Raw genomic sequence first — 14203 nt, 5'->3', positions numbered from 1 at the left:
AAGAGACCAGTGTGAGAAGGGAAGAGGAGATGAAGTTAAGAGTAAAAAGAGGGATCAGTGTATAGAAAACAGAATCGTTGGTGACCTTTTTGAAAAAGTCAACTCTTTTTTTTAAGTGAGTACCTTACAATTTAGCTGTTCAAGCAGTGTTATTGTTAAATAAAGTTTTACAGTACTGTAACTGTTTATAAACAACTGGTCCTCTGAGTAAATGAGAGACGACAATATGCTACTTCTGAGCATATAATCCTTGTTTTGCCTCATAGCCTGCACAGATTTATGTGGGAGTATGCCCTAGCGAGTGGGGTGGAACTTATTTCTGATCCTGTACTTATTATCTTGGGGGGGGGGGAGAATAAAAGTCCAATTGGACTTGCAGCTGAATAAAGAATGTTAATTTGTCTGCAGCAAAAATTCTGTGGTAATCCAAACATCAGGAGATATCTTTACAGATATCTTTTCATGGGTCAGAGCTTCCTTCATCAGAGGCTTAAGCTGGACTCATGCAGCAAGCCTTTTTTTCATCGGTCTGGGGTCTATAAACTCTATTGATAATTTATAGAATTATATGAATCCAGCCAATTATAGTTTGTTCAGTCAAGCAAACATACTGTATGAACATCTCAGATATATTTAACAAATAGCCACAAAGATTTCCATGCACAACACACTTAGGGGGAAAAGATAATGTTACTAGAGACTAGAGAGTATGTGGACTTACTCCAGAATATACCCATTAACTTTGATTACTATACTTTGACAACATCTGGATCCTGCTATCCACAGGATATCTTTCCATAATAGTGTTCAAAGTAATAGCAATCTACATCTGTGAAATTTGTTTTTCCACATGGCTCTTAAAAATGCTGGACATCATTTCTGCACCTCTCCCTAGTGCCTCCATGTCATCCAGGCTTAAAACTAGGCTAAAAAGGATCAACATAATCTATCTCATCTAAGAGCTCCCATAGCTGTACTGCCACTGCCTTCTCTATTATCTTAATTAAATAATATATTTTTTGCACTGGTTGATAGCTGTTAACATCAGCTAGATCCAAAGATAGTTTGGACAGGGATAAGGATCTCATCATCACCACTTCATTTACAGGGTGGGGGATTTAGTTTGCAAAAAGTATTAATGATCTCAGTGGCTGTTAGAGGTTCTTACAAGCCAAGCCAGGGACGAAACCAAACATACAATGGGAGGCCCAAAGAGATCTAAGAATCTTGCTCACAAGTGGAACTGTCTAAAGTGAGTGCTATTACTGTAGATGTGTGGTGGGTTGCTTGAAATGACATCAATACCATCACAAATCTGAACAATTTTATTTATAGAGAACTTCCCAGCTACTCACCATGTTGCTCAGATGGAATCTGGGTGCTGGCCAGAGCCACTGAAGGCATCTTCCCAAAAACCTGAAAGAATCCCTTTGGGCAGTTTTCTGCCAATGCAATTGTGTGTGTGTGGGGAGGGGGGTCCAACATTTCTTCTCTCTAATAGCTCCTGCATAGATCTCATGGTGAATCCCCCATTGTGTTTGCTTGTCTTTGCCCATCATAGTTGCTCAAGCCTCATAACCTTGTCTTGTATTCCTTACAACCATTCTATGAACCATGGCACATTATGGGCTCTAAAGTAGGGCAAAGGGTGCTTAAGAGCTACTATATCAAGTGCTGGATATATTTCAATATTCTACATTTCAACCAGGTCACTGATAAGTTGGGTAATCAAGTTGAAGAGAACATTGCTTAGAACTACTTGGAATCAAATAGAACTTCTTAATCTCTGGGGTGGACCTATCTGATATGGTCCTTGCACCTACCAAGGAGAATATGCTGCAGTAGTCCAAATTTCACATGAAGTAGTGGTCAGTCCATGGCAATAGTATCACTTCTGGGTCCACTATATGTTGGCCACTCCCATCCAAGACAAAAGCCAGATGGAGGCTATGACCTGCCTTCTGGGAAGGTTATGAAAATATCTTTTGAAGCCTTTGGGAGCCATGAAATCCTGAGGTGCACCTATTGAAACAGTTAAATATGAATGTTGATGCTCCCCGCCCCCCGCAAGACCAAAAGCCTCGGGGTCTCAACTTTCAGAACAATTGTATCAGCTATTCAAGGACTTGGCAGGATGGCCAAAACATCAACAGAGTCCATCTTCACTTCATTGTTCAGAACACAGAAACACATTACATGCCTAATGAAGTCTGATTTTGGCAGGCGGGTGTGAGGTGTGATGGCGTTCTGCAATTCCCAGAAATGCTTCAAGGACCTACAAAGAGCACATTACTATAATCCAACCATAGGTTGCCAGCACACAAGTCATGGCATGTTCAGCACTTTCACCCCACTGCCACGAAGCTTGTCTTATTCTTTATGGCATAACTGGTTACAATAGACCCAGGTAAATGAGTCTAAATTGCAGGCTCAAATGATAAAATTCTGCAGCCTTTAGTCTGCTCCCCTTCTAGCAGAAGCTCAGAATCTATCATGCTTATGTTAAGGGTATATCTTTTTTCCACTTTACAAAAAAGCAGGACAATTCTGATAAGAGAACAAAATCCAAAATTAAAATTAGGGCAATATGTTTTATCAAGCTAATTCAAAGGTCATTAAAGATCTTTTGTGTAAGATCTCTTCATCAAGTAAGATGTTACAAAAGGAAGAAGTGCAGTGATAGTGGGAAGCCTCAGTAATACGTTCCAGTTTCAAGACTCTGCTGAAATTGCAAGAAGTGCTGAGTCGAAGAAAGTTTGAAAGAAATTCTTACTCCCGGTTTTGCTGTTCCCTCTTTTCTAATAGTAATTTTTCAGCTTACCTGAAAAAAGTCACCATGTCACTAGTTTACTTAACAAATGAGGCTAATATCAGCATGAAAAGGAAATATTGCCATTTAAGGTTCAGTTCAAAGATACTGCTACTCCTAAGGACTTTACTTCATTTATGCCTTGGGAACATCTCCACCCTAACTCTAACTCAGTGTAGTTAATTTATGATTCAGCTGTGCTGTGCAGATCAAGGCTGTCGCATTAATTCAATGAACAAGGATTCAGTTAACCACGGATTGTAGCATGGTGCTCCAACACAGGTTTTTGGTTAGGGCTACTGTATCTGTTTTATTCTTTTATGCACATAGTTTCTCTGATAATAGTTTTATAGTTTACATATAAACATGCAACAAACTGCTACTAACTAATGCTTTTTGATTCAATTGTACATAGTTGAAAAAAATGGCTACTACACTATCAAAAACTGCCTGTTTTATAGAGGACATAACCATTTTTTCTTGATCAGAAGCAATATTACAATTGTGCATAGCCCTGAAGAAAAGAACTGCCTTTCACATGAAGGCTGAGTGTTCCCCATGTCACAAAATAGCTAAAGTATCTACTAGGGTACCATCTTGCTGAAGTTAAGCAGAACTGAGAATGATTGTCAGAGGCAACATACAGATAAAAGTATGTAAATTAATTAATCCTTGGGTGAGAAAGAAGAACGTATAACAAAAGCAAAATATCAGAGAGTAGCCCAAATCTGCAAGGATGGGGTTGGGAAGCTAAGGCTCAGAATGTGGTGAGGATTAAAATGAATGCCAGAAATTACAAATAAGGGTTCTTTGGGTATGTGCAGAACAAAAGAAAGCTAAGAAAGTCCACTGGTTGGAGAAGTTGGTGAGATGGTGATGGGCAACAGGGAGGAGGCTAAGCTACTAAACTTCTATTTATCTTTGTGCACAAGAAAAAGGTGGTCCAACCTGTCAGAAGCTGCATCATGGGGTCATAGAAGAAAAATGCTGATCAAAACAGGTAAGGAATTGGTAAGGGAACACCTTGCTGCTTTATGTTTCTGGAATTGGATGGATTGCATCCCAGGATGCTAAAAGAACTGGAGATGTGATCTCAGAACCTGCTGTAATCTTTGAGAACTCCTGGAGTACAGGGGAAGTGGTGGCCCAAAAAAAAATCCCTTAATCAGTGTCTGGGATTCTCTTTTCCAGCACCCAGGAGTGGCAGATGGTTATTGTGTTTGTATTGTCCATCTACTTCTCAATTTCCTGCTCTACTTATTAGGGTGAATATACTTCTGTGGGGATTCTGAAGAAACATTATCAAGCTCACTACTCTGTTCTTCATTAAAGAAGTTTGATCCATTGAGACCTGGAAAAAAAGATGCTGTTGTTTTTAAGGATTTCACTCATTACAGTTAAAATGATTCTTAAAGGTGCAGTGCCTTTTTCAGACTTGCATAGAAGTTTGAGAAAGTTCAGGTATTGGCTCAGCAAAGAAAATACCATAAAGTGCAAAACCTGGAGACAGTGTTGTAGTGAGGACAACATGCTGGTGGAAGATCCTTCTGGCCAGGGATTCCAAGGGGAATGCAATGTATTTTGTATCCTATTATGTATATTTACAAATATAAGTCCTCTCCCATGTGTATGCATGCATGCTATGTTATAAAGATATGCATATGACATGATTGTGTATAAAATAGCTGTGACTTGCAGTTAGGGTAGATGTGTACCTGGGCTACCATATCTGGGCTGAAAATAGCTGGAGGCCACAGGACAACAGCAAAGAGTGAGAGTTTTGTATCTCTTTGCTGCCATCCACTGGATGTGCAGATTTCTGCAGTCCTGAGGGACCATTTGTCTCCCATAGTTTCTGCAGCTGCCCATTTTATACAATCTGGCAGGGTCTCATGCTCCGGATCCCATCAGTTAAACAATGCCATCTGATGGGAGCCAGGAAGTGGGCCTTGTCTGTTGCAGAGCCTGCCCTCTGGAATGAGATCTCCCCAGAGATTCCTGTGGCCCCCACCTCAAACTTATTCAAATGTCTTGTCCCCCAGGCCTTTTGCGGATGATTGTTTTGTAAGAATTCTGTGTTATTTTTCTGGATGTGTGCTTTTTGTATTGTTTGTTTTTATATTGCTTTAAATGTATATGGTACACTACCAGAGTCGCGATGGAGTCAGGCAGCCTATAATTTATAGTTGTGCCTGTTTGCGTACATGACACACACACATACACACACGTCGCTGTTCTATGATAGGTTACAGTGGTATTGTATATTCAGCCCTTTTTTTATCATGAATTAACACATTGAAATCAGGAGAGATATTTCAAAGTCTTCAGGTCAACTGACTGGCTGATAAATCTAATCTTGATGGCTCATTCAAATCAGTATTGATTTGTCGTATATATATTACATTGTATCGATTGACCTAAGGTGCTTGCCTTAGCTGCACATAACAACAATGGAATGAAAAATGTGCCGACCATGGAAAATACGCCATGGTGCCAAGTTCTGATATCTCACTGCAAAAAAATAAATCCCATCCCCAAACCTGCCTAGCTTAGGGCAGAGTTCATGATATATTATGCATGATTCTTTGGAAAGTATTTTGATTTTCACAAATGACGTTTTAAAATCTCTCGTATCAGCAATTTGCTCAGAATAACCCTATCGTGCCCAAGGCCAGGGCCCTTAATCGCATCAGTGAAGAGACGGATCAAAGTTGCTTGTGCCCAATTAATTCTCCATTAAGTGTGAGTCAGCTGCATAATTACTTTCAGGATGAGCTGTCCATGCTAGCAATAATAGTGCTTATGTCTTTAAAAAAAAAAAAGCCAAAGCTGAGGTATAATTGATTCCTCTGAGATAATTCAAATGAACTTGCACATTACTAGCCTGAGAAAGCTGACCCCGAAAAGCCATTACCAAGGACAGACACTTGTATATAGTCGATTAGGAGCAGGATCTTCCTTTCTGGTCAGAGCTGTAGCGCAAGACGCTAACATCCTTTTGGCATAATGAGTCTAAAATATCTCCCAGAGAACTGTGAATTGGGTATGTATTGATGATTGCTTGGGTTGCAAACAAACCGAAGTTCAACATGAAACGGTACTTGTGTTCTGTTAGCAAGTGGACCATAGCTATTTGCCTTGTTTGCCTGCTTGCTTGACTGCCTGGCTTCTATTACAGTACAGCATTTAGCTTAGTTCAGTTGCTCTAATCAGCCTGTGAGTCGCTTGCAGAAAAATACCTTTGGCGCAGGAGTCTCTGGCAAACTGTGATCTGGTGGAAAACTTTACAAGATAACAACTGAAAGAATAAGAATATTAGCAAATTATTTTTCACGCCTGCATGACATTCTTTTGAATTTTTTTCTTAGGTATGGTGATCTTCTTTGTATTTAACAGCTCCTGTCTCTGGGCTCCACGACCCAAAGTTAGACATTAGGACACACCTTTTGGTACTATGCTTCTGGTAATTCACTGGTTGGAGGTAATGATGTGTAGAATGTAACGGAGCAAATTTTCTAAAGTTTAAATATATCTGGTCAGTAATTGAGGAAACTGGGAAGCTAACCTATATTGTCTTAATTACATGGGAAAATATAAATAAATCTGTGTGTGCAGAATCGTTAGATGAGTGACTCCCCCCCAAAAAAACTACTTCTTTGAGAAGTCCTCAATAGATCGCAGTGCTTGGTTGACTTTGTGGAGGTACAGAAAGTGAGCAGGATCAGATTAATTAGTGTTTTGATGGGGGACTATAGAAAACATGGGATAGGGCTGTTGGAAAAATGTTTCAGAATAAGGCAAACTGCTACTGTACCGATGCCAAGAAAAGACATCCGTGAAGTCACAGGGAGCTGAGCTGGACGCGAAGAGGATTTTATGTATCTTAGAGAAAAGAATGAGCGCTAATAATTTTAACTAATTATTGTTCTAATTTTATTAAGTTGCAATTACTTTTTTTTACAACTGCAACATTTCCATTGGACATTTCAATATACTATGATTGTTACACAAATTATTAATACAGTAATTGAATTTATAAATTAAATGTAACACTACATATTTGTGTGAGGGGAGGCTAAAAGTGCCTAATAATACAGGTGAAACTCGAAAAATTAGAATATTGTGCAAATGTTCATTTATGTCAGTACGGCAACTCAAAAGGTGAAACCAGATACAGACGCATTACATGCAAAGCGAGATATGTCAAGCCTTACTTTGGTATAATTGTGATGATTATGGCGTTCAGCTTATGAAAACCCCAAATTCACAATCTCAGAAAATTAGAATAGTGTGAAAAGGTTCAATATTCTAGGCTCAAAGTGTCCCACTCTAATCAGCTAATGAATCCATAACACCTGCAAAGGGTTCCTGAGCCTTTAAATGGTCTCTCAGGCTGGTTCAGTAGGAATCACAAGCATGGGAAAGACTGCTGACCTGACAGTTGTGCAGAAAACCATCATTGACACCCTCCATAAGGAGGGAAAGCCCCAAAAGGTAATTGCAAAAGAAGTTGGATGTTCCCAAAGTCCTGTATCAAAGCACATCAATAGAAGGTTATGTGGAAGGGAAAAGTGTGGTAGAAAAAGGTGCACAAGCAGCAGGGATGACCGCAGCCTGGAGAGGATTGTCAGAAAAAGGCCATTCAAAAGTGTTGGGGACTTTCACAAGGAGTGGACTGAGGCTGGAGTTAGTGCATCAAGAGCCACCAGACACAGACGGATCCTGGACATGGGCTTCAAATGTCGTATTCCTCTTGTCAAGCCGCTCCTGGACAACAAACGTCAGAAGCGTCTTACCTGGGCTACAGAAAAAAAGAACTGGTCTGTTGCCCAGTGGTCCAAAGTCCTCTTTTCTGATGGAGCAACTTTTGCATCTCATTTGGGAACCAAGGACCCAGAGTCTGGAGGAAGAATGGAGAGGCACACAATGCACGATGCTTGAAGTCCAGTGTGAAGTTTCCACAGTCTGTGTTGATTTGGGGAGCCATGTCATCTGCTGGTGTTGGTCCACTGTGCTTCATTAAGTCCAGGGTCAACGCAGCCGTCTACCAGGAGATTTTGGAGCACTTCATGCTTCCTTCTGCAGACGAGCTTTATGGGGATGCTGACTTCATTTTCCAGCAGGACTTGGCACCTGCCCACACTGCCAAAAGTACCAAAACTTGGTTCAATGACCATGGGATTACTGTGCTTGATTGGCCAGCAAACTCGCCTGACCTGAACCCCATAGAGAATCTATGGGGCATTGCCAAGAGAAAGTTGAGGGACATGAGACCGAACAATGCAGCGGAGCTGAAGGCCGCTATTGAAGCATCCTGGTCTTCCATAACACCTCAGCAGCGCCACAGGCTGATAGCATCCATGCCACGCCACATTGCGGCAGTCATTGCTGCCAAAGGGGCCCAAACCAAGTACTGAGTACGTATGCATGCTTATACTTTGCAGAGGTCAGATATTGTTCTATTTCCAATCCTTGTGTTATTGATGTCATGTAATATTCTAATTTTCTGAGATTGTGAATTTGGGGTTTTCATAAGCTGTACGCCATAATCATCACAATTATACCAAAGTAAGGCTTGACATATCTCGCTTTGCATGTAATGCGTCTATCTCATATATTGGTTTCACCTTTTGAGTTGCCGTACTGACATAAATGAACATTTGCACAATATTCTAATTTTTCGAGTTTCACCTGTATTCTGATCAAAATGAGCAACTGAAGAGGCTGCCGGTAGAGATGAAGAGATCATTGATGTTTTCAAGGTAAGTTTGGGGTTTCCTACCTGTAAGATCTGCAACTGTACAAAAAGAAACTAAGTCATTAAATGGGGTTTCAGAAAAGCCTAACATGGAATAAACATGTTCAGTGGCATGAAGAGCTGCGCGATTTGGAGGAGCATGAAAAATTGAGGGTGGATGGAGTATCCTGAAGAAATTATAGTTAACTTTCGTTCCAAGGCGTAGCGCAGATTCTATTTGTTAATTCCCATTTAAGTGAATGCTGCTTTTCTTTCAGACGGGGGCAACCAAAGTGCTCCTTTTACAATCCAAACTTATCCACATCCATTCTCATAGGATACCCCATACCAAGAAGAAGAAAAGGCTTCCTCTCCATCTTGGTTAGTCCAGGGTTGTAAGGAAGCCTACTTTCGATATGCTATGTAACAGCACCCCAACTTTTCCCTACTTGGTGCCTTCCTGATGTGTCAGCCATACTAGCTCCATAGCATGTTTTTTGTTTGTGCCTCCAAGTCAGTCTTGACTCCCGGCCTGGGTGAGTCCCTGCAGTTTTCTTGGCAAGGTTTTTCGGAAGTGGCTTGCCATTGTTTTCTTCCTAGGGCTGAGAGAGCGGGACTGGCCCAAGATCCCCCAGCTGGCTTTGGGTCTCAGGCGGGACTAGAACTCCTGCTCTCCAGCCTGGTGCCTTAACCACGCCGCCAAACTGGCTCTCCAATAGCGTATACGAGAATTGAAATCCAAAACGTAGGAAGGGCGCCACGTTGCAGAAGGCTCCTCTGCCCCTGGAACTCCGCGGCGAGGCCGTGTCGCTGTGGCGGAGCGGCAGCAGGAGGCGCTGTGTCGCCGTCGCGGAGCCCCTCTGTCTCCTCCTCTGTCGCATAGAGCACCCAGAGGGAGGGGCAAGTCGCTGTCCCGAACTCGGGAATGGGGCGCGCGTGGCTGCTGCCCGCTGGCGGGGCGTCTCTGACCGAGGTGAGGAGGTGGCGGAGGGTGGCTGCGGTTCCCTGAAGGAAGGAACGGAGGAAGCGGTGGCTGTTTTGCAGAAGGGGGGGGCGGGTCGGTCGGTCGGTGGGCATCTCAGCATGATGGGAAGGACAGGGCTGCCTTTTAGGAGGGCGCGACTGGCATGGACACTGGGAATGTCACGCTGAGCGAGAGTCAGGAGAGGCTCCATGCGGGGAGCCGGGCAAGACCGCCGAAGGACGTCGGTGGTTCGTGTCGCAACCATCCCGGTGTGCGCCGAATGCGATCGGGAAGATTTCTTTCAAGACGCAGCAGCCCTGGCGGGTTTACCCTCTGGTTTTACCACAGCTAGTGAGCGCAACTGCGTCGTGGTCTGCGGCTCAGTGTCTCCTTTCAAAGGTGACCCGAAACTCTTCGGAGGAAGAGGACTTGTTTTCGAGTGGGGGTGGGGATTCTGTTCTGCACGGCCTTCTCCCAACTTAACCAGTGGCTTTTGGGGTGCTCCTTAGGCGCTCTGATCCGTTCTTTGTGGGGATTATCGGGGTCGCCTTTGGCCACAAGAGGCTCGTGCTTACGTCTTTCTAAAAAAAAAGAAAAAAGTAACTTGGGAGAGTTACTCCTCCCCTGCCCCTGCCTGTGTATTACCCCTGGCTGATGTAATATCTCCGAAAGGATGAATGAAAAGGGGAGCGGCGTAAATGCCGGGAACGGATCCGTTTGAAGAGAAGGCGAAGGCTCTTTGTTTGCAACCTAGCTAGAAAAGGGAAGATGACCGATCGGACTGGAGCTTGGCTGGCAGAAGCTGCATGAGCCTGGCACGTGATGTCGAGGGAGGGAGGGAGGGAGGGAAGAAAGACGCTTTTCCCAAATCAAACAGAATTGCAGGACACCATGACCGGGGGCGATGCGCCTTCTCTGTTGAAAATGACGTGGAAATTAACCCCTTTGATACGGGGCTTCTGGCTCCGGTGGTTCCATTCCATGCTCTTAGCCAGTATGCGTGAGGCGTCGAGCGTTTCCAAGGGAGCCCGTTCCAGGTTTTGTACTCAGCTAGGAAGACAGGGAGCACTCTGGGAAAGGCCGCGAGGATGTTGCAAGGGACGTTTTGCAACCCATTCCAAAGCATGCACTTGCATACAAGGAAGTATTGTGGTGGAATCTGTTTCAGAGTAAAGGTAGTTAGGATTGGACCCTGAATCTGTCTGTCTCTTAAGCATCAAATTGGCAGTCTTATTTCTAAGGCTGGAGAAACGCTTTCTCACCCAACAGCTAAAACCTGAAGTACTGTAAGGAGGTAATTCCCTTTGAATATCAAGTGCTGGGACAAGCAGACAGTGATCATAACTTTTGGGCCCTGCTTGCAAGCCTCCTAGAGGTATTTGACAACATTCCCGGTTGGATGCAGAATGCAAAGGTGGATTTTAAAAAAAAAAAATGGATTTAGCTGTGATCCAGTGCATTCTTACAGTTTTTAACTCTTTAGGATCCTTTTTTCCTGCAAAGGTAGACTTTTCCTATAGTGCTGCAAGACTGAGAGGGAGAAATAACCTGAAAGAGAATGTTTGTGTTGTGCTACGTTTTCACTTCACAAAGTGGTTTTGTGATCAGTATGGGTTTGTGCAGTTCTGCTGGCCAGGTGCTCTGATGGAGTTATTGTTTGGGACAGTTCTAGCAGGCAGAGTTAAAATATAATTAGTTCCCCTACTCCTTCCTCATGTCACTGAGCAATAATTTTATGGAGCAAGGTGAAATATAGGGACCCAGGCAGAAAAGCCTCTGATCATCAGACTATAAAAACATGTCCCCTCCCCCTTCATAAGGACTATTTCTCAAGTGAAGCTTTGAATTCTGGGACAGAATAGTAACTGAACACTTTTGTGGCATTGTTTGAGCTGCTGTGAGCAGAAACTTCATTCCTCAAAGACAATTTATAGCTCCCAGAACATTCCTGAAGACCTGACGTTGCAAGTAGACTGAGAAGTTGGCACCAAAAGGTGGACACACACAGTTTGGCAATGCCAAGGAATTGCATGCTATCTGTCTGGATACTGTTCTGTGAAAATACATATAGGCTGGACGTTATGATAATATTCCTGTTGGAATGTGCTGAAGACTAAGTGTGGTGCAGAGGTTGGATTATTGGGCCATAGTTAGGAAGATCCTATTTCGAATCCCCACTCCAATATAAACCTCAGTACCTGTCCTTAGGCCAGGCACTTGCCAAACCTACCTCTCATAGGCAATTTTTTGATTGGATAGCTTTGTTAATAAATTGTGGGAACGCTGTCGATATAACATACCTTGACTCCAGCCAAGCATTTGACAAAATATCCCATGGCATGCTGATTAGCAAGATAGTTAAGAGTGAGATGAATGGCATGATTATTAATTGGAGACATGAATGGCTCAAAAATAGTACTCAAAGAATTCTAACCAGTGTTTTCTCATAAAACTCAAATTCATAATATTCCTTCTGATTATGGAAAGGAAGAACATCAGGGCACTAGAAAAATCTATGAAGAAATTGAAGCTGGATATGCTTAGCCTTGAGAAAAGATGATTGAGGGGGGATATGATAGCATTCTTCAAATACCTGGAAGGTTGTGACATTGAAGAAGGTCAAGACCACCTTTCTCTCTTTCCAGAGTTCAGGACATGGAATTACTGGTTTAGGATAAAGGAAGGCAGATTCTGCTTGAATGTTAGAACTTCCTAACAGTAAGAGCAGTTCAACAGTGGAACTACTTAGCCAGAATGCTTATGAGCTCCCATCTGCTAGATATCTTCAAACAGAGGCTAAGCAGCTGTCAGTCTGGGGCACTTTGCACTGAGTAGAAGGCTGGACCCCATGGCCTCTGGCCCCTTCCAGCTCTTTAATTCCTTTTTTTTAAAAAAAAGTACTTTATCAAATTTCAGTGTAAGATAAAAAGACAAGAAGAAAAAATGAAAACAGCAAAGGGAAAAAATATACAGAAGAAAAAAGAATAAAGAAAGTAACTTTCTTTCGTACAGGTGTAAATATAAAGTAGCTCTTTAATTCCATGAGCATACAAAGCCAGAAGCAAACAAACCATTTGCGTAATATGTGAATCCAGCCAATATCTTCATGACCGAGTAATTTCATAAGGGAGCAGGCAGATTTTAAATCCAGCAATCCCAGACTGTTTAGGGATTGATAGGTTAAACTTAATATTTTATATGTTAGAAACCCACCTGCAGGCAGTGATGTTATGTGTTCCAACACAGAAAAGCCCTTGACATGTTTTGCTTGGACCTTTACTTTTCTCTTAAGAATTCAGCTAACGCTGAGCTTTTCCCAGTCTGGTGCCCTCTAGGTATATCGGGGACTGTAATACTCCAAATAACTAGCTGGTATAGACTTTGGCCCTCTTGGGAGATGCAACCCAAGATGTTTGAATGACACCAGACTGGGTATCTCATCTCCTTTCTGTAGAAGTCCGAGCTAACATGATGTAAATGATTGGCTGGCTACCTGTGGCATTATGGAGCCATCTTGTCCTTTTTATTTATCAATAAGGCAAGGGCTGAATAATTCGGTTGAATAAATGTATATTCTACCCTTGCATTTTTCTTCCAAAGATGAGTCTCAACCTTATATAATATTGAGAAACCAGTGAAATAACTGTTCAATATGTTGACTTATTACAGCGGGATTCCAAATGTGTGAAGAAACCACATTGTTTCTACTGCAGAAAGATGACACTTGTCCTGATATTCTTGGCACTAGGAAATGCTGATTATAAAACACATAGCTGTTTCCAGGTGGATTTTGTTTTCTTACCATAATATTGTTTGTTTTAAGCCTTATAAACCACCTAGAGTTATAACTATCCATTTGGAAAAATAAATTGTAAATGTTACAGTGTTCCACTTCCAATGTCTTTTCAGTCAAGAAGCACTGGAAAAGATCTCTTTCAATATTAGCTGTAACACCTCCCTTATCGTTGACCATGTAGGCACAGGCTGTTGGAAATATCTGCAATTCAGCAGCATCTGGAGGATCGGAGTCTCCCCCACCCATTCACACAAATTTTTAGCACAGCCTTCTCCAATTTGATACCCTCCAAATCTATTCGGCTATAGTTGTTTGTCTTCCCCTACAGAATCAGGAAAGCTGGCTTGTTAAGCAATTTGAGCTTTATTTCAAACATAAATAGGATTTGTATAGAGACCTCAGTTGCTTTTACATAAATTAAAAACAGTTTGTATGTCATGGTATACCATGAGGCTGGCTTAGCCGAGGGGTGAATAATACCAAAACAGTGTTTGCCGGCCCAACACACAAGTGGATTTAGCTATAAGTTTATAGTTTTATAAGTTTTTTGGCAATACGTTTGCCAAACTTATTGTGGCATATAAATGTGAAATCTGGCTTTCTTTCCCCAGAAGAAATCACAAACTTTAACACATGAGTGGGTTTGGCTGAAAGCAAAGCTTAATTTTTGGCTAGCCAAGAAAGCAGTTTGAACTAGTTCTGCTCAAGTAGCATTTTCTAGAAAGTTACAAGCTATTCAGCAAAGGTTATGTTTTAATTTTAAAGGATTTTTCCCCATCTTCTTTCCCTTGTTAGGAAGTAACTCTGTTTCTTTATAGGTGCTATTGACAATATTAGTCTCTATAAACTAGAGGTATAAAGTTTCTCCTGTTGTATGTGTGTATATAGGTTAGGGAA

General features: G+C 42.1%; 1 protein-coding gene across 4 annotated transcripts in view; it reads left to right on the top strand.

Annotated features, from left to right (window-relative positions):
• Positions 1–5733: 5733 nt before the first annotated feature.
• SLC11A2 (solute carrier family 11 member 2) overlaps positions 5734–14203 on the top strand; it is a 63374-nt gene continuing 54904 nt past the window's right edge. Inside the window, exon 1 of one of the 4 annotated variants that reach the window (XM_015888212.3) lies at positions 5734–5852. In XM_015888212.3, the coding sequence (XP_015743698.1) occupies positions 5816–5852 (37 nt within the window). In that variant the 5' untranslated portion in view covers positions 5734–5815. Of the gene's footprint in view, positions 5853–9418; positions 9520–9685; positions 9910–14203 lie in introns of those variants that run through there. The other 3 variants (XM_025167083.2, XM_088138076.1, XM_088138075.1) reach the window with 3 other exon arrangements.

The sequence above is a fragment of the Python bivittatus genome, unplaced genomic scaffold (genome assembly GCF_059951505.1).
Source record: "Python bivittatus isolate LINGU-HERP-01145 unplaced genomic scaffold, Pbiv_v1 ctg000220_np1212, whole genome shotgun sequence".
In the NCBI taxonomy this organism is placed as follows: domain Eukaryota; kingdom Metazoa; phylum Chordata; class Lepidosauria; order Squamata; family Pythonidae; genus Python; species Python bivittatus.
The sequence above is the reverse complement of the archived record's forward strand: the minus strand, read 5'-3'. Positions and strand labels throughout refer to the sequence as shown.